The sequence below is a fragment of the Cajanus cajan genome, chromosome 3 (genome assembly GCF_000230855.2).
Source record: "Cajanus cajan strain Asha chromosome 3, NIPB_CcT2T_4, whole genome shotgun sequence".
NCBI classification, from domain to species: Eukaryota; Viridiplantae; Streptophyta; class Magnoliopsida; order Fabales; family Fabaceae; genus Cajanus; species Cajanus cajan.
Window position 1 is genome coordinate 25093669 of NC_138519.1, and position 23201 is coordinate 25116869.

A 23201-nucleotide genomic window follows, 5' to 3' on the forward strand; every position below is an offset into this window, starting at 1 on the left:
CTTCCCTCTTAGTACCAATTCAGTATAATGGTGTACAATGCATCATTCACCAAATTCATGCACATATGCCTATATCACTACTACAAAATGAATGTTTAACATCGTCAATTTTACATCGGTTCATCTAGAAACGATGTAAAAAATGAATCCGGTGGCATAATTGTAAATAATAGTAGAATGTCAAGCATATCTACATCGGTTATAAATAAGACCGATGTAAATGATGAGCATTTTACATCATTTTTGGTGGGACCGATGTTGTTTTGAATGCGCGGTGGCATTTTTGTAAATAATAACAAACATATCTACATCGGTCACTCAGGAACTGATGTAGTATTCAGCCACATTTTCATCTCCCGTATTGGCGGCCCCAGCTTCTCCATCAAGAACATTGAGCTCATTTTCACCGAAACTGCGCATCTTCTTCAACACAGGAACTGCGCATGCCCTAGAATCGCCATTGTCGTGTAAGCTTAAGCACCATCAAGTTCCGTTTCTTTGGTGTAGTATTCAGCCCCATTTTCACCCTCTCGCGCGTTGGCGCCCCTTCTCTATCAAGAACATTAACCCCATCTTCTTCAACACAGAAACTGCACATGCCCCAGAAAGCCATTGTCGTATAAACTTAAGCACCTTCAAGTTCTGTTTGTTTGGTGACCAGCGCGAGCCATTTCCCCCCGAAGAAGTGTCTCTCGAAGCATCTCCTGCAAAAGCTTAAGCACCATTGTTTAAATTGTGCGCGCAAGGAACCCTAAATTGTTTAAGGTTTGGGTGGCTCTCATCTGCTCTATCCCCTTATTTTCAATTAGTTTAGGGTCTAATGATGTAAACCCTAAAACGATTATTCTTCCTTTTAGACTGAACCGATATTTATTTATGCATTCGTTAATGCTATTTATTTTGTTTGTAGTGTTAGCTTTGTGTTTTCGCATTTTGTTGAACTAGAATTGTAGAACTTTCTCTGTTGAACCTTAAGAAGAAAAAGTTAATTTTGTTATATCTTTTTGAATTGTCGGGGGAGAATGTCCTTGCTACTATTGGACTTAGATAGGAATAGGATAGGATTGTTGCTGAATTTCGCTCCATCAGTGGAGGGTTTTGCTGAAAATAATCATTAGTGGAAATTCAGACAATTGATTGTGTTATTTGGAAAAGTAAGCTTAATGAAGAAGGAAATTGTTAGCATTTTGTTTGCACTTTGGCGCAACAAGATTGATGCTAAAATCTTCATTTTTAACAGCCATGTAAGTTGAAACCTTACCCTAGTCAATTTTATTTGATCAATTACACCAATTGTATATGTCATTGACATTTGGACAGAAGAAAGGGAAACTAAGTGGACACTGTTGAATATTATTTGATCATTGGATCTTTCCTAAAAGATTCTTTAAGAAGATAAATTGATATCATGGTCTTCATACAAATATATGAAGGATGTGCAAGATAAGCTACTTGGTTTTTTGTTATTTACAATAACAATAATTATGGAATTACCAGTTGAAAATTATCAATAGCCAGCTAGCAGGTGAAATATAGGTAATTACCAATGTTGTGTTGTACTAGAAAAAGATTTGTGAGGCATTAGTTATAAGGTGGGGTTATAAGAGGTAGAACTAAATAGTATTGATTTGGTTTGGGATGCAAGTTCAATAGTTAGTTAAATCTTATTAGCTAACTTAGCAATCAGTTTGAGGAGTTTTGTAGCTGTAATTGGTTTGTGCTAGTACTAAATTTTTGTCTATTTTGTTTCTCTCTATCTCACGCACTCTTTCTTTCAAGTTTCTTAGGGTGCTTAATTGTTGAGTGTGTCATGCTTATGTATTTAGTTGTATTGTTAATAGTATTTTTGTTGATCTGCTGAAACTTGAAGTGCATATATAACCGGTGACTTCTTCACCCTTGTTCTTGCAGATCAAGATTTTGTTCGGCTACTTGCAGTTGAGGGTTGTGCAGCTCTTGGAAAACTGTTGGAACCTCAAGATTGTGTGGCACCAGGTAACTTTTTCTTACCTGCTAAATGATTGGTTGGTTATCATGATTTTCTGACACACTTTTTTTCCATTGGTGCTATTGGAAAATCTGTTTTTGTTGGTATTAATCACTACATTATTCTGTTGGTAAAAAAACTCATGCTTCATGATTGAATGTATAAAAGTTATGACTGCATATTAATTTCTTCAGCCTAAACAAAAAGCCTAAAACAGTCAACACTCAATTGACCACTAATTTTGAAACCTGTACAGCCTAAAAACCAAAAGAGGATAATTTATAGGGTAAACTTAAAAAATATTCAAACTGGAACTTGTGAACTTGCTTGTAATATCATCATGCATCATAAAAATATATAGTGTATGGTAGTTGACGTTGCTCTTATAGCAGTGTCACCTCACCTAAAAGAGCCTGGCTGCTAAGGTATGTCACCATGTAATGATTTTGTGAAGCAGCCCAATAGAAGCTTTCATTAAAATCAAATCAAAGCCACCAACCATCTATGATTGATGGACAGAAATCCCTGTTTTTCCCTGCTTTAGTTTGACTACCACTCTGATTTAAAAAAGCAAATTTTGAAATTCCATCCCTCTCCTTCCATGTATGAAAATAGGATTAAAAATCCCTTTCAAAGAACATCACTCCAGTGTTTGGCTACTGCTTTGTTCCTTTGAACTTCAGCATGACACCAATAAACATACAGACTTTGATCGTGCTCACGGGTCTCCTCTTAAACTTTTTTTAATGAACCATTCAGTTACAAATTAATTGATGTGTGGACATGTAATATTTGAACAGGTTTAATCTGGCCATAGTGATTTACGTTTGAGGTTTAATAGCTGTGGCTACTGTATTTCTCTTTTCTTTGCTGCAACCATTATACTTGCTAACCAGGGTTGACTAAGTTCCTATTATACAAGGAATGACTTTAAGTCTTTTAAATTTCTGTTATATAATTTTATTGATCGATACATTTATGATACAGCTCCAGTACTTGGAATATAGGACTAAAATTACACAGGATTCTATCTTTTCTTCTTTATCCTTAAACCTATGCTACATAGTATACAATTATATATTGTCAAGAGTAGGACTAAGGATGAATGTTGAGGCAAGTTGCATGGATTGAGGACAAGTTACTATTATATAAAAATTTTCATATTTTTGTATCCATATGGCATCACACCTATATTAGATTCATAAGTTCTTTAACTTTCACCATTAAATTGTTATAGAAAACAAGTCGTTATTAAAGCACAAGTTGTGTCCATGATATCAAAAAGTAAGGAAATACAAAGATAGAAAAGAAGAAAACAATGACAGGAAACCCACAGCTTTTATCACCATTTGTGTTACATGGATACTGGAAGGGTACATGATCATTGTGTTTCCATTACTAATCCAGTGTGCTTCTCTCATCAGTCATCAGACAAGATTGAACTACAAAAGATATAAACTCTAAACAAATGTAGGAAGAGTAACTGGTTTTTTTTTTTCTCTGAAGAATGACCTTTCCAAAGAGAAGTATCCTTATGTAATATTTTGTTTCAGGCAAGAGACCTATTAGTAAAAGTGCATTATACTTGAATATTTTCATGTCAAAGAAGTCCACATCTTCAAAAAAATTTAATTAATGGTTAATTGGCCATTTCTTCTACAATGTATTCTTTCAGGTATCATCACACATACCATTTGAAAATGAGATACTAAAATTGCTCTGATGCAGCATTAATACAACCAAAAATAGGTAAATATATCTTCAAAACATTAATATATATACCAAGCCATAGCAAAACAAAGAATTTGTCTTGCCCTTCCCCTATACAGAAATCTAATATGAATACTGCTCATTACCACTTCTAGGTGTAGGAAGATACCATCCACATTGTGGTTAACAAAACAAAAAATATGGAGTTAATATACAGTTGGCCTTTGAAAGTGGTAGGTTGTGTTGCTTTCTTTTTTACTTACTACAAAAGAAAACACGTTGCTATGTATTTCAAACATGTCTAACCATGTGGTTTTTTTGCGTATTCTTTCCTAATAAAAGCTAATTGTTATGTACTGTAACTACAGTTTCATTCTAGTGTATGATATAAATATAAATAAGCAAAGTGACGGCTTATCATACCTTGCCTTCCTTTGTGAGTTTTTCCCTCTCTTCTACAACTATAATATTTTCAGGTGAGCCTTATACCTCCTTGTCCACCTATCCCTCAGCTTTGGCTGTTGTTGTTGTTGGTTGTGGTTCATGTTTTGGTTGTTGCATGAAGTTCCCAATAACAAGTTTTGGCTGTTGTAGTTCTCTTTCCAATCTAAAAAAAATGATTAGAACAAAACAGAAATGAAAGTATCTAGTGTAAATGAGTAATGGTTTTAAAATCTTGTTTGATCATATCTATGCATTTTATATATTTTACAATCGTTATTTTGTTCATAGTATCTAGGAGGCATTTAAAAAAGATTAGTTGAGTGTTTTTTCAACCAGAAAATAAAAATAAAGACAGAGAAGACAGCTACTGAATTACAAATAGTAGTCCCGTATTGTCAAAGTGTAATTCACAAAATGAATATGATTCCTATTTTCCTAGAACCTTGAAAGTTTAATCTGCTTCTAATATGAGGGTGTAATTGATTTACAGTTGATGCAAGTTGAAGAATCTTAGTGCAGATCAGAATATATACAATCATAGTTACTAAAACTTTGAAAGGTAAACTTCATTCAATCAGTGCAGATGGATTACTTCTTTTGCTTTAATATGGTTTTGGAAAATCAAGTCATGGCTTATTTTTTTTCCTCTTATCATACAGGTTTTAATTTGATCAAGAACTCTAGAGATGAAAAAATGGGTTTAGCATAGGTTCTGCATTCAAGTGTTTAAAATACCTATTTTGTTCGCCTTGTCTTTGATTTCCTAAATGGTTTGATTTGTTTTTGATAAAGATGGAATGAATTTTAAGATGGTAGAAGAAAATATAGACTTCAATTCTTGTAAGGATTTAACCATTTTCAGTATGATATTGTGAGAAGGATAACTGTGAAATTTCTCTATCTTTGGAAATCTAACTAGGCTGCAATGAATTTAGAAAGTATTAAATCTGACATGAAGCATTTGCCATCGAGAATTCAAAATTCAGATTGATAATGAATGTTGTGCTTGTTGGCTGCTACAAAATTTAGGCAACACAAGTCTTATCTTACCAGGGAATGGGTACATGGGAAACATAAGGGTAAAAGCCCGTGTGATGAGTATAATATTGACCCTGAAGAATGGGAGAAATTCAAAGAAATTCGGAATGACCCTTCTTGGAAGGTAAATTGTGTATATTTTTTTTTGTAAAATGTATATTAAATTTTTAATTTTATTTCACTTTTAATTATTGTTTTATTAAATTATTGCAGCTTGTAAGAAAAAAAGCACAGGATATCCAGAAACTCAATAATGCACCCCACCTATTGTCTCGTGGGGGTTATGAGCTACTTGTGAGAAATTATATGAAAAGAGAACTTAAACGACTTAAGGAGGTAGCAATACAATCTGGTGCTAGTGAGGATGTAGCCATTGATCCTCCACCTCCTCCTCCACGCCATAGGTTGTGGAACATGGCTCGCACAAAAAGCTCTGGAGAGATGACTTCTGAGTCTGCTAATCAAATTGCACAAAAAATTGTAAGTATTTTCTTATAAAATTAATCTCTTTATGTATTTGAAGATTTATTGTAGAACTTTTTTATTTACGGATATATTATAAACAAAATTTGTTTATTGTAGAATGTGTTGGAGGAGAAAGAATCACAAGGTTCATTTATTCCTGAAGGCCGTCAGGATATATTAAATACTGCCCTTGGACGACCAGAGCATCCTGGTCGTGTTCGTACAGCTGGGGTTGGTGTTACTATTGGTAATTACTTTGGACGGTTATCACAGGGGTCATCCTTATCTAGATTGAGCCCACAGGATCTTGAAGCCCTCACACAACAAATATATGCACAGGTCACAAAAACTTTAATGGAAAAGTTCCCAAATTTGAGTACTGCACAGTCACAGGATGTTCCTCCAGTTGAGGTAGATCATGCTATCGTGGCCCGTGTTAGCACTAAAGGTAGTTGTCAAACTCCTTCAAGTGCTACTGTTCCTGGTAATCCCTTTGGAGATGAGGTTGATGCAAATATCTCCAATAAGTGTGAGTTATGCATTGAGGGGATTCCTCCGCTTGTAGTGGCCATTGGTAGAGTTTGTGAGGGGAGTTCAACTATACACAACGTGCCTTTGACAAATGATTTGGTCAAGGTGGTCATTGAGGAAGTTCGAGATTCTAATGCTCGAGTTCCCATACCTACTTCAGAGGTTCAACTGGTTGGGCAGGCCTTAAAAACTTTCATTGCGTGGCCGAGACATCTTGTCAGACCTATTTCAACCACGGTATATATTTTTTACTATTTTTTCATTATTACTAACTTTAATTACAAATACAAATTGTTTATTCATATTAATGTTTAATGTTTGATTTATTGTATAGGATATTCATCGAGCAAATAAACGAGTTCCATCTATTGATAGGTCAGAACCTAATGGTGATTCTATCACTGGGTTACGTGAGGCAACAAAGTCCTTACTTTTTGGACAACCATTTCAGGTGACTTGACTAACTAATATAAAGACTATTTAACATATTTATATTTTAAGTTTGCTACTTACCCAAGTTTCCAATTTCAGGTGATATGTCCTGCAAGTCTATTTGGGATCAGCGATAATGATTTTACGTTGTATATTTCATTTCAAGATATATATGAATTATTACAACTTCAAGCAATGCTTAACATCTCAATTATACAATTATGGATGTTGTAAGTACACAATTGTTAGTGTCATTATCTATTTAATTATGATTTCCTTCACTATTAACTTTTTATTTTGTATGTATTTTAGATATTTGAATCGTAAAATTGAAGAACTCAATCATGGTGACTTGTATGGATTTCTTGAGCCCCAATCAATTCAAAAATCTGGGAATAAAAAAGCGGAGTCTCAAAATTATATCATTGAAAGGTTACAAAATTCACCCAAGCAAATTTACTTTGCTCCTTACATTGATCAGTAAGTGCATCTTTGTCAACTTCATTTAATTTGTCTATTTATGTATCTATTGTATAACTAATTGTGCCTAAATGTAGAAATCATTGGCAGTTATTGGTTCTCTATCCGACAAAGAATGTTGCTGTTTGGTTTTGTTCTTTCCATCGTAAGCCAAATGTTCAAATAAAAAATTTAATTAAAAGGTAAAATTTAGTTTCTAACAGGTATTTATTTTATGTTCTCTGTTATAAATTTTAACCATCTAACGTACATTCATTTATTTTCTTAGTGTTATGGTTGTCTATAATGTCATGGGAGGTAGATCTACAGCACAACCAAAGAACTTAGATTGGATTTATCCCATGGTAATTGATTTGTAACCTCAATATGCCTAAAATATATTTTTATTAACTTAAATTAAAAATTACTTATACAACTCAATCTAATTTTCATTTTAGAGTAATCAACAACAAGGAGGTTACGAATGTGGATATTATGTGATGAATTGGATGTTAGACATAATTGAAGGGGAAGTAACAAATGATTGGATTGAGGTAATGTAATTTTTTTACTTTTACCATCATTAATTAATTTATTTACATGATTTTTATGTAACTAGTATATTATACTGTATGTTACAGCTTTTTGATGATGTTGCACCATTGCCGGAAACCAAATTGGAAGACATTCGGAATCAATGGGCAACCTTCTTTTTAGAAAAATTTAGAAATAGAGCATGATTTTTAGTTTAATTAGGATTGTTTACAGTATATCTCCAAAACAATTTTCTGCCTTTATTTTTTAGTTTATTTTCTTATGAAATAGTAGTTTACAGTATATCTTATGTATTTGATCCTTTTCTAGAAATATGAAAGCTGTATTTGTTATAATGTTCATTTATTAAATATTTATAACCATAGAACTAAGCTTTAGTAAGTTCAAAACCAGAAGCACTTGCCAGAACTAGAAAACATGGAGAAACCAGCCTTTTGTCTCTTATGGATACCTTGAAGAATACCCCTCCTACTGTATATGCTCAGTTGTTTCCTTCTGAATTTGTATTTGAAAGACTAACTTGTTTGCAAGTATTTGAAGAAGCTGACAACCTTGTAATTCAGAATTGATTGTTGAACTAGTAACTCAAATCTGATCGTTTTGATAAAAACAATTATAACAAAACAGGTGCTTTCTTGTCAACAGAATTCTTGTTGGTTGTAGCTTCAAGGGTCCTATTCCAGACAGCATAGGAAATCTGCAGGAGCTCCTCTTCTTGTAACGATTTTTTTACTAGATTATCTAGTGATGAAAATATTTTAGTTGGTCTAACTGAAAAGTCATGGTTTCATGTTCATTTTTATTTTCTACAAGAGGCTTCTGACATATAACTAATGTGTCTTTAGTTATCTTTAGCTTTTGTAACATAATGTTATATATGGCTTCCCTTCCCCTCTTCCCATCTTTCTTGTGAGTATTAACCCCTGTTCTGAGTGGTGTTTTTGGCCATATAACCTGATCATCTCCCGATTTTAGTAAAGAGTTTGGTTGATTGGTTGCTTGGCCTATTTGTGTAAATTTGTCCCTTTTTATATTTTGTTTGTCTTTGTCTTTGTATTTAGTAGTGTTTGGCTGATTGGTTAAAAGACAAAGTTAAATGACAGCAATACTAACTAATCATGGGCAATACTAGCTAAAAAAAATAGATCATGAGCTGGGCAAAGGCACCATATACAATTTATTATGGTAGAAAATTTATCATTTTTAATCAAATCTAAGGACCATGTTGTTGGTAAATGTATTGGGCAATGGAAATCGTTATCAGAGATGGGTCTTGCATTTGCATGTGTGATCGTGCTATTGTGAAAATGTCATCTTCGAACTTGGGATTGGAGTTGATATTTTTGGTTTTTTGAAATCTAATGGGTTGCCATTTATTATTGTATACCATGGACTTAGTGCCTTCTTATGAATACCCTGTTTTGTCTTTTTTTAAAATAGAATTCAAAGTTATAGCTTTATTATTAGAGTAGTTATTGTATCTGATAACCTCTAATTCAGGAAACTAACTGGAACTCAATAATTAGATTTTGAAATTATACTATGAATGAAATATGTTTATACAGGTAACCCAGAAAGAATCTAAAAATAATTGGTTATTATTTTTTTTTTTTAAATACAATCTACATCGGTTTAAAGTAAAACCGATGTAGATTTGAGAAAACATCTACATCGGTTTTTGGTATAACAGATGTAAATTTGCGTTCAAATCTACATCGGTTTTAATTACAACCGATGTAGATTTGGGTTCAAATCTACATCGGTTTTAATTACAACCGATGTAGATTTGAACCCAAATCTACATCGGTTTTCTGACAACCGATGTAGATTTGAACGCAAATTTACATCGGCTTGTTCTACATCGGTTTTATAACCGATGTAAATTACCTTCCAGAACCGATGTAGAACAGTGTTTTTGTAGTAGTGTATAAACCTCTCAAAACATCCACCTCTCATCTCATACTATAAAATCACTACCATGCTTAAACAACTAATCAAAATCACATCAACATACAACATGCACAGAGGTAAGTACATTTCAAATCCACATCTCCATAATCCAATCCAAATCCATATAAACAACATATAAATACATGCATACATACATATATATATATAGAGTATATCTACCAAATAGCTTGGTATTTCCATGACGTTACATAGTCTGTGATCTTTGACATGTCATTGACTCTTTACCCAATAGACATAGGATATTATCTCTTATCTACCATTTTATTAATTAAAAAAATACAAAAATCTCAAATTTAAATTCTATATTTCATTTATAATAATGCATAAAAAGGATGCACTTTTTTAGTATCCACTTTTTGAATGATATTTATACTTTTATTTCATATTCTAATTTTTCTCCACTAATATATTTCTTAAGAATGAAATAAGAAAAAAATTGTGTATATGAAAGATAATTCTTTGCTCCACTAATATACTTGATTTGCTTATTCAAATATGATTGCTTTTTATAAAAAAAAATATTTGTAATATTATATATATATATATATATATATATATATATATATATATATATATACTTTATCGTATTGTGCGAATATAGTTTAACATAATTGATATATTAATCAGTTCTTTATAAATATATTTGTAAGATAAACAAAATATATTTTGATAATTTCTACCTCTTTAAAGGAATTAATCATCAATTATTAATTAAGAATATTTATATATGATATTCTGCATTAAAAAATTAACGCATTATTTCTTAATGAAAGAAAACATTTTATAAAAAACAAAATAAAAATAAATGATATAATTTGATCATACCTAATATAATTCCTACTTATGATTTTTGAGTGGCACACGAAGGTTATAATTATTTGACCTTTTATAATGATCAATGTGATAGGACTGAGAAAAAGAAAGATTATAAAAGGAGTGACCAACTCCGCAGAGTGAATCATGAGAAGAGACAAAATGTGAGGAAGGTGCCTCAGATATTTCCTTTCATTTCATTTCATTGTCCTACTCATACCTTTCTGTACCTCTGTGATTGAGTGTGCATGCCCTACTAAATTAAAGCACATTAATTTGATTGCATAATTGCATTGATATGTTGTTCATCAAACCCTACGAAACAACTCTGTATGATCACATTTTTAGAACAAAGTGATATGCAAAAGATTTATTTCTGAGGTAGAAGTAGCAGCTTAACATTATATAGATAAGTTTCTTCAAAAAAAAATATATATAAAATATGAAAATTATAAAATAAACTCTTTTATAAACAAAAATTAACCTATACTAGGAATGTAAGTGAGTTGGGTCCGGCCAGGTTTGGATAGACCCGTTACCCGATCCAATCAAAATTTAACGGATTAAGTTGGGTTAGATTTGTGTAAATCTTTTTTAAAAATTCAATTTTATCCAACCCAATCACAACTGGGTTGAGTTGAGTTAAGTTAATCGGGCCAATATAATTGTATTTATTTATTTTTAAAAAAATTTAAATATATTAAAATAAATATAAATCATTTAGTTCATTGTTGTAAATTCAATGTTATCAATCTATAAAGTAAACAATAATACAAATTAAATTCTAAAATAAATTTATTAATTTATTACATTATTATCAACTCAAAACATTAATATTAATTAATACAAAATAAAATTTAAAATAAATAAATATGTTATATTGTTACAAGTTTATATTTTGTGATATTTTTTACTATTTTAATTGGTGTAAAGTATAATAGCCATGTAAAATAACTAATTATATGTCAAGTGTCTACTTACCCAAATTAATAGTTTTTAAATTCTTGAAAAATCTTATACGTGATGATGTAAAGAATAATGATCATTACTAACCAGTTTACACGTTCTACAACCAACCATTTTTTATTAATATTTTCGAAGCATAAATACCAAGTTTAATGATGGGTTACTTATTTGCGTTTGAAAGTAATTATAATATAATTATACAACATAGTATATCTTATTTCACATTTTGCATTAATTCTAACTACATAATAATAGGTTAAATTAAAATTAGCATTTACACATGGCAAACATTTTCAATATAATCATAGGAAAAAAATTTCAATCCCCAGAACAATACAAAAAATTAATCTGTTTTCAGAGTAAATTTTTAATTCGATATTTGACAATAATATTGAAAAATCTGCTTAACATTGTAAAAAAAAAAAGCTTTTAAAAAAACATACAAAACATTATTTTAATGAATAAGCTGTACCAAAAGTTGAAGACTTGCAAGAATTTTATGTCATTCATATAAGTTCATATATACTTCACATAAGCCCTCCCAAATACCTTATTTATATGTATATAATTGACAATACAACAGAAGCAAAAATGTTTTAGAACTTGATTTTTTTTTTTAATAAAGCTGCGTTTTGAAGGGCACATAGTTATAATTTATCAGGGCGGCATGATTGACTTTTTTTTTATATTAAAAAGTGTATTATATTATTATTTAACTGCATTGCATCTGGATCCTCATGAATGGCTCATAAGCAAAAAACATTAACACAATGAGCTAAAGCAAAACTAGTTTGGGATTTTAATTTATGAGGCTGTGAACATGTTTCAACAGAAATGACATAAATAGACTTTTAAAATACAAACCAAGGTACCAAACTATAACAAAAAGTCCAACAATGGCCATAGCAGAACATGTAGAGACTCGGTTCAACCTAAAGCCACTTCAACATCAACTGTGACATGATTTACTCATAGATCCAAGAGTGTTGGGAGCTTTGCCAGTTAGCAGCGCCCTCAGGGAACCACAATGCAATTTCCTTGCGAGCACTTTCAACAGCATCACTTCCATGGATAACATTCCTACACAATAAAATGTTAATTAAACAAGGTTCAAGGTTCCCTCCTCTAATTAAACTATGAAAGTAACAAAAGATTTGTTTATCTTTTCAGTCTATAATTTCATAAATTTTATCTTTTAATCTATGTAGTTAAAAATGTTTTCTTTTAGTCCTAGTATTATATTATTAAAAGGACTACAAGGTAAAATTACAAAATTATAAGGACTAGGAAACAAATACAATATGCATGAAGACATAGTAAAGTTCACGAAACTATGAGGACCAGAAAGCTAATTAAACCTTAATAGAATACAGACCTAGATCCACACGGTGATTAACATTGACTAAAATACCAACAATTTTAACACTTATGACTATAAATAGATGCAGAACATGGATTTGTGAAAATCAACTCCCTTAATTTAACATGTAATAAGCAAAGTACAATAATAACATCATAATGAAAAAAATAGGTTGATGATACACTTGTTTATAAAAATACAAGGCTTTGGAAACCAATGTTGTATTTGTAATAAGAAAAGCACACAAAATGTACAAATTGAAATCAAACAACAACAAAGCCAACCGAAGATCTATATAGCCAAAATTAGAAATAAGGGCAATGGAAACACATCCATATTCGTGCAGTCAAAACAAAAGATTTGGATACAATTTTCTTGAAGAACAAGATTATGATGAAAAATGAGTCTATACCTTCCAATGTCAATAGCAAAGTCACCACGGATTGTTCCGGGCTCTGACTGAGCTGGGTTGGTGGCTCCGATGATCTTACGGCCAGTTGTGACAACATTCTTACCCTCCCAAATCATGGCAACAACAGGGCCAGAGATAATGTAGTCCACCAATCCACTAAAGAAAGGCTTTGCAGACAAGTCAGCATAGTGCTTCTCGGCAAAAGGGCGATCCACAGTAACGAGTTTCAAACCTGAAACCAACCATAACAAACAATCATTAAAAACCATCCATACCTTGTCAAACAAAAGTTTGGGGGTTGAGAATCGTGTATTTTCAATAGAAGGCTTAAACTTCCAAGCATCAAATTAAGAACTCTTTATGCACCCAATGTATAGGCAAAAGTACCAATTCTAACATAGGAAATAAATAGTAATCAAGGTATTTTTACTTGGTCAAACGAAAAGACATGTTTTAAATTTGACTAGGATGCTGTTACAGACAAAATTTAGTATACTGTCATGTAATTAAAAAGATTACCTTTCAAGTAGAAACCCTTCTTCTCAAATCTGCTAATAATCTCACCAATCTGAAACAGAACCAATTTTTCAGAAAATTATTAGTAAACCTCAAATCACAAAAATGAACTTGTTCAAAGCATCTACACATACATCCAAAGCTAACATCAAATCATCAAAACAGCCATCGACCCATTTTCTGAAAAGCCATAAACAGCAAACCCATCCTCTCATAACTAGTAATTTTCCACAAACCCAAAAACTGATCACCAAAACAATCATCGACCCATTTTTAGCAAAGCCATAAATAGCAAACCCATCTTCTCAAAACACAAAATTTCCCAAAACCCAGTTCATAGATCAAACATTTACAAAAAAAGAAAAACTTCACTAAACCCAAAAGCACCCCATAAAGAATTGCTAGGAAATTTCCACACAGAAGCACCAGATGCCAAAATTCTTTACAAAATCCATGCACAAGTCCCAATTTTGCACAGACCCAGTTGAAATTTAACAAATAAAAGAGAACAAAAAATAGAGTTGTGAAGAAGAAAACGCACAAGGCCTCTTTGGACGCCATCAGGCTTGATCATGATGAAGGTTTGCTCGGCCATCTCTCTCTTTTGATGTTTGAATTGGGTGTGTGTGAGTGAGAGAGAGCGTAAGGTATACGGTAGAACGAGAGTGAGAGAAGAGGGTATTTATATACGGGCGCGGATGAAGAACGCTCTCAACCCTAACCCTAATTTTACAAACGAATATTCTGCCTTTGCCGTTGGAATCATTTCTTTTCGCACTTTTTTCATTTCTTTTCTTGTCTTTTCTTTTCTTTTCTTTTCTTTTCTTTTCCACTGACGGGGATGTATTTCTTACATTTGTATAATTTATTTATTTTAAAAAGTATACTAGTATATTTTCTTCTAATACCTATAAATTCGGATTCTATCTTTTATGTTGAAAGATTTTGTATATTTTATTTTAATACCTACATATTCGGATTCTCTCTTTACAATGAAAGATTAGTTGTAACAAAAGTTTAAAAAAAAAAAAAAAAAGAAGGATTTTTTTAAGACGGTTATATAATTAAAAAATTTATAATATAATATATTTAAATTTATATATAATTTTTGATCATATAACATATAATTTAATCATTTTTTATTTTTTTTTATTTTTTTATCATTTCTATAAAATTCAAACATTTCATTTTTTGGTTTTTTATAAAATTCATTATAAAAAATTAATCTAATGATGTCATCACATGTCATGATGACATTATTATAATGCTATCATGTGTTAAATCAGCATAATATCATATCATTTGTATTAAGTGAGCATAGTATCATGTTAACATGTCATGTTAATAACATAGTAAAATATTAAAATGAAACAATTACAAAATTAAAATAAAAGAAAGATTATATAGATAAAAAATGAAAAAAATTATTATACATGGACTTAAAGAAAATAAATAGTGTCATATAAGTTAAATATAATGTATAATTTTAATTTAAAATAACATACTTTAAAGATTAAATAAATAATAATAATTTTAAAAATTACTTATTTTTTTCATATTTTCCTTATTTAACATTACAAGGTATGACACTTATGAGAGAGAGATATATGAAAGAGAGTTTTAGAGAATTCAGTAAATTGTATTATTGATGAATGAAAAGATGTCTGCAAGGATTACAATAAGCGTATATATAGACATAACCAACTTCTAACTAACTATAACAGTTAACTAACTTCAATACACTTAATAAAGGTGTTTATTATTCTATTCTCTAATATACCCCCCACAAGCTCAAGGGGGATGAAAGATAGTGGACGAGTCAGTCACATTGAGCTTGGACCTAAGAAACAGGAATCTCTTGGGCGACAGAGCTTTAGTTAAAACATCTGCATATTGATGCTGAGCAGGTATGTGTGAGACAATAAGAGCTTTGCTTAACACCTTCTCTCGAACAAAAAAGATGTCTAGTTCCATATGTTTAGACCTTGAGTGTAGCACAGGATTGTGAGATAAAGAAACAGTGCTTTGATTGTCACAAAGTACTTTGGGAGTATTAAATTTGACTTACAATTCCTTTAGAAGGGATTGAAGCCATAATACTTCAGTAACAGCTTGAGCCAAGGCTCTGTATTCAGCTTCAGTGCTTGACCGTGCAACAAGTAGTTGCTTCTTTGACCACCAAGATACCAGATTAGGACCAAGATAAATGCACGCAGCAGAGGTAGATCTTCTATCATTAGGATCAGCTGCCCAGTCAGCATCAGTGAATGCAGTGAGATTAAAAGGATTAGTAGATGTAGCAGGTGTGAACAGTAGACCATGACCAAGAGTGCCTTTGAGATATCTAAGTATCCGTTTAACCACTTTCCAATGCTCCTCCATTGGTAAGCACATAAACTGACTTACTTTATTAACACTAAAGGCAATTTCTGGCCTTGTAATTGTGGCATGTTGCAGAGCACCAACAATGGATCTGTATAAGGTTGGATCATCAAATAATATGCCATCCTTAGTGAGTTGTTGACCACCAATCATAGGAGTAGATATTCCTTTACAATCTTCCATTTTAACTCGAGTGAGAAGATCAGTAATATACTTGTCTTGAGATAACAACAGTCCACCTTGAGGAGTAGCTTTAACTTCAATACCCAAAAAATAGTCCAAGGAGCCAATATCCTTGAGAGAAAAATTGGCATGAAGCTCATCAACCAATTTTTGCAACAAGACCGATGAAGTACCTGTAAGAATGATATCATCTACATAGACTAGCATGTAGACAGTGGCTGTGGACTGAGAGAGAATAAACAGACTTGGATCACATTTGCTTTTGGTAAAACCAAGTTGAAGTAAAACAGAGGTCAGTCTTTCAAACCAAGCATGAGGGGCTTGCTTTAGACCATAAAGGGCCTTTTTCAACTTACAAACAAGAGTTTTGTTTCCAGATTGAACAAAACCAGGAGGCTGAGACATATAAATGTCCTCCTCAAGCACTCCATTGAGGAATGCATTGTTAATGTCCAGTTGTCGAAGAGGCCATCGAAAGGAAATTGCCAGAGAGAGAATAGTCCTAATGGTGACTGGTTTCACAATTGGAGAAAAAGTTTCTGAAAAATCAATGTCAGGTTGTTGATGAAAACCTTTTGCAACAAGTCTGGCTTTATATTTGTTGATAGAACCATCAGGATTTTCCTTGATTCGAAAAACCCATTTGCAACCAATGGGTTTTCTTCCAGAGGGTAGATCAACTAAAGTCCATGTTTGATTGTCATGAAGAGCTTTAATTTCTTCTTTCATGGCATTTAACCAATTAGGGTCAGTGAGAGCAGCTTTCATTGTCTTTGGTTCTGTGTTAGACAGTAAAAGTGTGGGAGTGATTCGTGGTTGAACAATTCCATTCTTGGAGCGAGTAATCATTGGATGAACATTAAGTTGCCTGGCAGAAGATGAGTTTGAGGGAAGAACAGGAGCAGTAGATGATTGGTGCTGAGAAACTGAAGGTGAAGGAGAAATAACAGTATCAGCAATAGAATCAGAATGCAAAGTGTTGAATCTTGAGGAGTCGGAGTTGGTGTTGAATGTAGACTGAGTTGGTGTTGACAAAGGGGGATTGTGAGCACAGATTAAAGAAGGAATTGTTGACACCGAAGTTGCAGGGTTGGTAATTTTGGGCTTGGGAGAAAACAAATCATGATAGGGAAACCGCATTTCATTAAAAATAACATCCTTGCTGATGTAAATTCGGCCAGATTTACTTAAACACTTATAACCTTTGTGGCTAGGAGAATATCCCAAAAAGACACACTCCTCGGATCTAGGTTGAATTTTGTATTGATTATACGGTCTAAGTAGAGGAAAACAGGAGCAGCCAAAGATCTTGAGAAATTGGTAATCAGGATTCTTATGGTAAATCATTTGGTAGGGTGATTGAAAATCAATTGAGGAAGATGGTAACCTATTGATTACATAGGTAGCAGTCAAGAATGCATGATCCCAAAATTTTAATGGAAGTGAGGCATGATGAATCATAGCTAAACCAAGTTCAACAACATGTCTATGTCTCCTCTCAACCATGCCATTTTGGTGATGAGCATACGGACATGTAAGCCTATGAGCAATGCCTTGTTGTTGAAGATAGGAAACCATAGGACGAAATTCACCACCACCATCAGTTTGGACAGATTTCAAAGGATATTGAAACTGTTTTTCCGCAAGAGCCTTAAAATTCAGAAAAGGAGAGAATACATCTGATTTCTTGTGAAGAAGGTAAATCCACATATAACGTGTACACGCATCCACGCACGTTAAAAAATAAGAATAACCACAACTAGATTCTAATGATGCAGGTCCCCAAACATCAAGAAAAACAAGTTCAAGTGGTTTAGAATAGACAGTTGTTGAAGATTGAGATGGAAGTCTATGAGATTTTGCAACACAACATGAATCACAAAAATCAAAATTTTTATTGATGGGAGGAACATGAATATTACAAGATTTTAAAGCCTTAGTTAGTGCATCATGATGAGGATGCCCTAACCGCAAGTGCCATTGTTTGTAAACAGTAGGAATAACCATTTTACATGTTTCAGATAGAAAAATACAAGGTTTAGAAAAACTGGAAACAAAATTTTCTGGAATATCATCTTTTGGTGATTCACTCTTTGCTAAAGATGGATGAAACCAATAAAGCCCATCTTCACCAAGTTTTCTTTCAAGAAGAGTCTCGTTCAAATCCTGTGATTTGACAACACAATAGTGAGGATAAAATACAAAGTAGACATTATTGTCTTTGGCAAATTTGGAAACACTCATCAGATTTTTGGTTATATTGGGAACAAGGAGAAGATCTTTTAAGGACAAAAGAGTAGAGGAATGAATAGGGGACCGAAACACATTAGAACCAATTGAGGTAATGGATGTACCTTGGCCATTAGCCATAACAATGTGCTCAGCTCCAGTAAATTGAGCACTTTGAAGTAAATGCTGTGGATCGGGAGTAGCATGGTGTGATGCTCCTGAATCGGGAATCCAAGTTGTGGTCGTGTTCAGGACAGGAACAGTTCGCTGTGAAGAGGAGGCAGAGTTTGAATAAGCTTGCTGAGTGGCAGATGGAGTTGCTTGAAATGCAAAACTAGGTGCTGTGAGGCCAAAATTAGGAAAAGTCGACCCAAAAGAACCACTTGATGCATGTGTAGGCCACTGTGATGACCCTGAATGTCCAAAAACATTGGGAGATCCAGAAAAAGGTTGAATTCCAGTATTAGGAAGAAAGCCAAAGTTGTGAGAGCCATAGCCGGTTTGAGGTCCAAGACCAAAGCCAAAATTCTGAGGAGCATAACCATTTTGAGATTCAAATCCAAAGGAAGTGTAAGGAGAAAAATTGGGACCAAATCGTTGATAGCATGTTGAAGCTTCATGTCCTCTTTTATGACATATCTGACACTGAATTGATGATCCACGATTTCTGCCACCGCGCGAACCACCACGACCACGTCCTCCATCACGGTTCTGACCAGACAAACCTGCATTATAGCCAGATTTGCTTGGCATTTGGGACTGCTGAAATGCCAGATTCGCACTTGGAGTTCCATTGACAGCTGAGGTAGTTTGAGCCAGATTTATTGTCAAAGGTTCTTGAATTAAAGATGTTTTGGCTTGTTCCAACCGCGCTTCTTGAGCAAGAATCATAGTTTCAATTTCACCAAGGGAGAGGGCATCATCACGACTGACAAATGCTGTGATTGTGGAGATTAACGAATCATAGTCACTTGGAAGACCTCCAAGAATGCATTCAGCATGCTCTCTGGGAGAGACAACACTTCCAATTGAAGCAAGAATTTCAACTATAGTGCTAATTCGAAGGAGATACTCAGAACATGTCCTGGAACCTTTCTTGATGGTGCGAAGTTCAAGTCGGAGCTGTGTGGCTTTGATTTTGGTGAGAGAGTGAAAATGCTGAAACACCATATCCCAGACCTGATATGAATGACGAAAGAAGACCACTTGTGCTTGAATGGAGTCAGACAGTGTAGTTAAGAGCCAAGAGAACAGAAACGAGTCCTTGTGATCCCACGTGGTGTATTCAGGGTTAACATTGTTTGCATCACGATCTTCACTGGTGATGAATTTCATCGGAATTTTCAGATTAACAACAAACCGCTCAAGGTCATGAGCACGAATTACAGTCGTGACCTGTTGTTGCCAGGTCATGAAGTTTTTCTCATCAAGTTTACAGGTTACACTTTGAGAAAAAGTGTGCGAGACAGTTGAGGAAGCCTGAGTAGAAGCGGAAGCCATTGAACAAACGAAACAGAAGCAAAGACAAACGCGCAAGAATCTTCAAGAACAACAAAAAACAGAGACAACGAAGAGAGTAGAAGAGACGCTACGAACCAGAAAATATCGCAACAGAAGTTTGCGAAACGAAGCAAAACAGCGAACACCAAACCAGCCAAACGTGACACAATCAAGCAAGAACGGCGCAATCAGTGACAAAGAATCAGCCAAACACGACGGACGAGCGTCAGAGAAACGATTCCGAACTCAGAAGAGGAGACAACGCAAACGCCCAAAGGTTTGCAGTCGGAAACAATGAACGAACAAAAAATGCAATCAATCGCAGTTGTAGCGCAATGTAGAAGCAGGTACGAAGAACAACAAATCATCGTACGCTAAAAGACGATACAGAAGAGTCGAAGACGAAGAAGAAGAGAGAAAAAAATTCCCGGACCCTAGCTCACGATGATACCATATGAGAGAGAGAGATATGAAAGAAAGTTTTAGAGAATTCAGTAAATTATATTATTGATGAATGAAAAGATGTCTGCAAGGATTACAATAAGCGTATATATAGACATAACCAACTTCTAACTAACTATAACAATTAACTAACTTCAATACACTTAATAAAGGTGTTTATTATTCTATTCTCTAATATCACTCATTCTAACTCAGCATATAATACAATTAAATAAGGAAGAAATTCATTAACTTAAATAAAATAGGTTCACATGTAATATGTCTCATAACATCCAATAAGATTTAAATAATTATAAAATATAAGGTTTTTAACAGTATTTAAATATGAAAAGAAATGGTAATCAACATGAAAAGATAGAATCATATTCTAATCTCATTGTCTCGATGTCACATTATCATAGCAAACTCGTCACTTCAACTCTCGGCACCTTGAGTGCCACCTCATCACTTTCACCATTACTTAAAATAAACCACAATGTAAGGTGAGAAAAATAGTTATTTATATAAACGACATAAGAAAAGAATCCCACCCCAACTTATAATCAACCCACATACAACTCCAGTAACAACCAATCACAATAGTGTCATCATCGCATATATCCATCAATTAATATCACCACTATCACATCATCATACAATTCATGCATCGTACTTATGCTCACATCAATGCAAATGTTATGCACCTCCTAAGAAGCATCAACTTAGAACGTCACACAATGGATGAACTTCATTAATCTCCTCAGGCACCGCCACGCATGGCCACATTGTTTATATCACTTATGACCGGTATCGCACTGTTAATCACCACTTATGGCCAGTGTATAATAATAAAATTGTCACTCTTGGCATTCCCTATTAATGACCACTTATGGTCAGGGTAAATGTGTATGCAACATGCACAAATACTCATGTCATGTTACCTCATCCATTCATCATTTCTATCTATGCTAATGCACAATTAGATATAGAGCCACATCTTACAACCATTCCACACTCAATCATATTTTGCACATCAACTCATCCAAATACACACCATTCATACTTATTCATACAATAATCATTACTGGACATCATACAATTCACAACCATCATCAAAATTCATCGATATAATAACATATTTCTAGCATGCACTGGGCTTCATTAGGCCACGCCTGACTCTAAGCCAAAATAGAAGGTACATAATATTTTCATGCCCGACTTTATACAACCATGCCCGGCTCTAAGCCAAAACAGTAGGTACATAATATTTTCATGCCCAGCTTCATACAACCACGCCAAGCACTAAGAGCAAATAGAGAGCACCCTATCTCTCCCACGCCTAACGTTAGTGAGTCACGCCTGGTGTTAAGGCAACGTAAAGACTCACCAAATTTGTCATGCCTGGCGTGATACGTCCCACGTGTAACATCCCAAATTTTCTACTAGTATAATGATTAATCATTATTTATTTTTATATTTATGGAGATTATTTTCTTATAGCTATTTTAATGGGCTTTATAGAATGTTTTAAAGGTTTTAATAATTATTAGTATTTTAATAATAAATATTTATGAAAATTATTTTATAATATTTTGATTTTTAGTAGCCTAGAACGGGCCGTTCTCAAACTAGAACGGGTCGTTCCAGACTGCTAAAATGGCCTATAAAGACTAGATTGGAACGGGTCGTTCCAACACATGATTCTCTGAGTAAAATGTGAAGCTAGAACGGGCCATTCCGATTTGGGAATAGGTTGTTCCAATCATGGCTTTTGTAGGTAAAATGTGATTTCACAAGGGGCAGTTCTAGTTTTGGAACCGGCTGTTTTGAATATGAAATTTACGTATTACGCATGAGCTCAGAACGGGCCGTTCTAGCCACTCCTGAAATCTATAAATAGAGCACTCTAGTAGTGTTTCTGGACACACTCTCTGGAGACCAAGGAGAACTAAGAGAAAGAGATTGACCAGATTTTTATCTAGCTTCGTCTTCTACTCATCCAGGTAAGGGGGAGTGAGAAACCTCACTCGGGGGTGTGGGAATAATTGTTGGGTAGTAGGATTGAACCCAATCCCTTGCCTGATGCATGCTTCTAGGAACAGGCAAAATATGAATGTTTTCTATTTTGCTTTCTGATTATTTTGTTATGTTTTTTGTTGGCTGTGATGTATGAATATGTGATTGATTTTGAAAATAGATATGTTTTGATATGAATTAGAGTGCTCTGTGGGTTCTTGAGAGAACCCTATGAGAAACAAGTAAAATATGATTATTTTTTGTTTTGCTTTTTGAATGTTCTGTTGCGTTCCTTGTGTGATGTAGAGTATAAATATGCAATTGATTTCGAAATTAGATAAGTTTTGATATGAATTAAAGTGCTCTGTGGGTTCTTGTGCGAAACCCTATGAGAAATATTTATAAGTATCACTATGTGAAATATGAACAAATGACATGAGACATGATGTTAATGAAATGTGCTATTGTGAAACGTGATGAAATGAGATAAGCTATGACTATGAGAATGTGAAATGTGATGAGTGTGATAAGACCTGAAGTTTCATGACAAGTGAAATGTTGAGTCAATGAAATCGTGAATGTGTGACATGCATCATGTGCATATATGAGCTAACAAGGTGTATCTTAGGGTCACTGGTGATGTAACAAGCTAACAAGGTGTACCTTAGGGTCACTGGTGATGTAACAAGCTAACAAGGTGTACCTTAGGTTACCAATGATGAAATGATGAGATATGTGATGAGACACGTGACTGGCGCCACATGCATTTATGAGTCAAGTCTATGATATCA

The 23201-nt window shown here is 33.6% G+C and overlaps 2 protein-coding genes and 1 long non-coding RNA gene across 3 annotated transcripts; 2 read left to right on the forward strand and 1 right to left on the reverse strand.

Moving 5' to 3' along the window:
- Window positions 1-1163: 1163 nt before the first annotated feature.
- On the forward strand, window positions 1164-6659 carry LOC145956166 (uncharacterized). Its single transcript, XM_083071732.1, has 7 exons — window positions 1164-1244; window positions 1498-1525; window positions 1912-1995; window positions 4934-5012; window positions 5171-5303; window positions 5393-5659; window positions 5762-6659. The coding sequence occupies exons 1-7, from the start codon at window positions 1164-1166 to the stop codon at window positions 6488-6490; spliced, it is 1401 nt and encodes a 466-aa protein (XP_082927858.1). The 3' UTR covers window positions 6491-6659.
- Window positions 6660-7222: 563 nt separating this feature from the next.
- Window positions 7223-9346, forward strand: LOC114915723 (uncharacterized). Its single transcript, XR_014432347.1, has 3 exons — window positions 7223-7431; window positions 7525-7620; window positions 7708-9346. It is a non-coding gene; the product is annotated as an uncharacterized LOC114915723 (long non-coding RNA).
- Window positions 9347-12147: 2801 nt separating this feature from the next.
- NDPK1 (nucleoside diphosphate kinase) lies at window positions 12148-14359 on the reverse strand. Its single transcript, XM_020383814.3, has 4 exons — window positions 14201-14359; window positions 13663-13711; window positions 13144-13375; window positions 12148-12451 (listed from the first exon to the last, which is right to left on the reverse strand). Exons 1-4 carry the CDS (start codon window positions 14252-14254, stop codon window positions 12337-12339), a joined length of 450 nt encoding a protein of 149 aa, XP_020239403.1. The 5' UTR covers window positions 14255-14359; the 3' UTR covers window positions 12148-12336.
- Between the last annotated feature and the right edge of the window lie 8842 nt (window positions 14360-23201).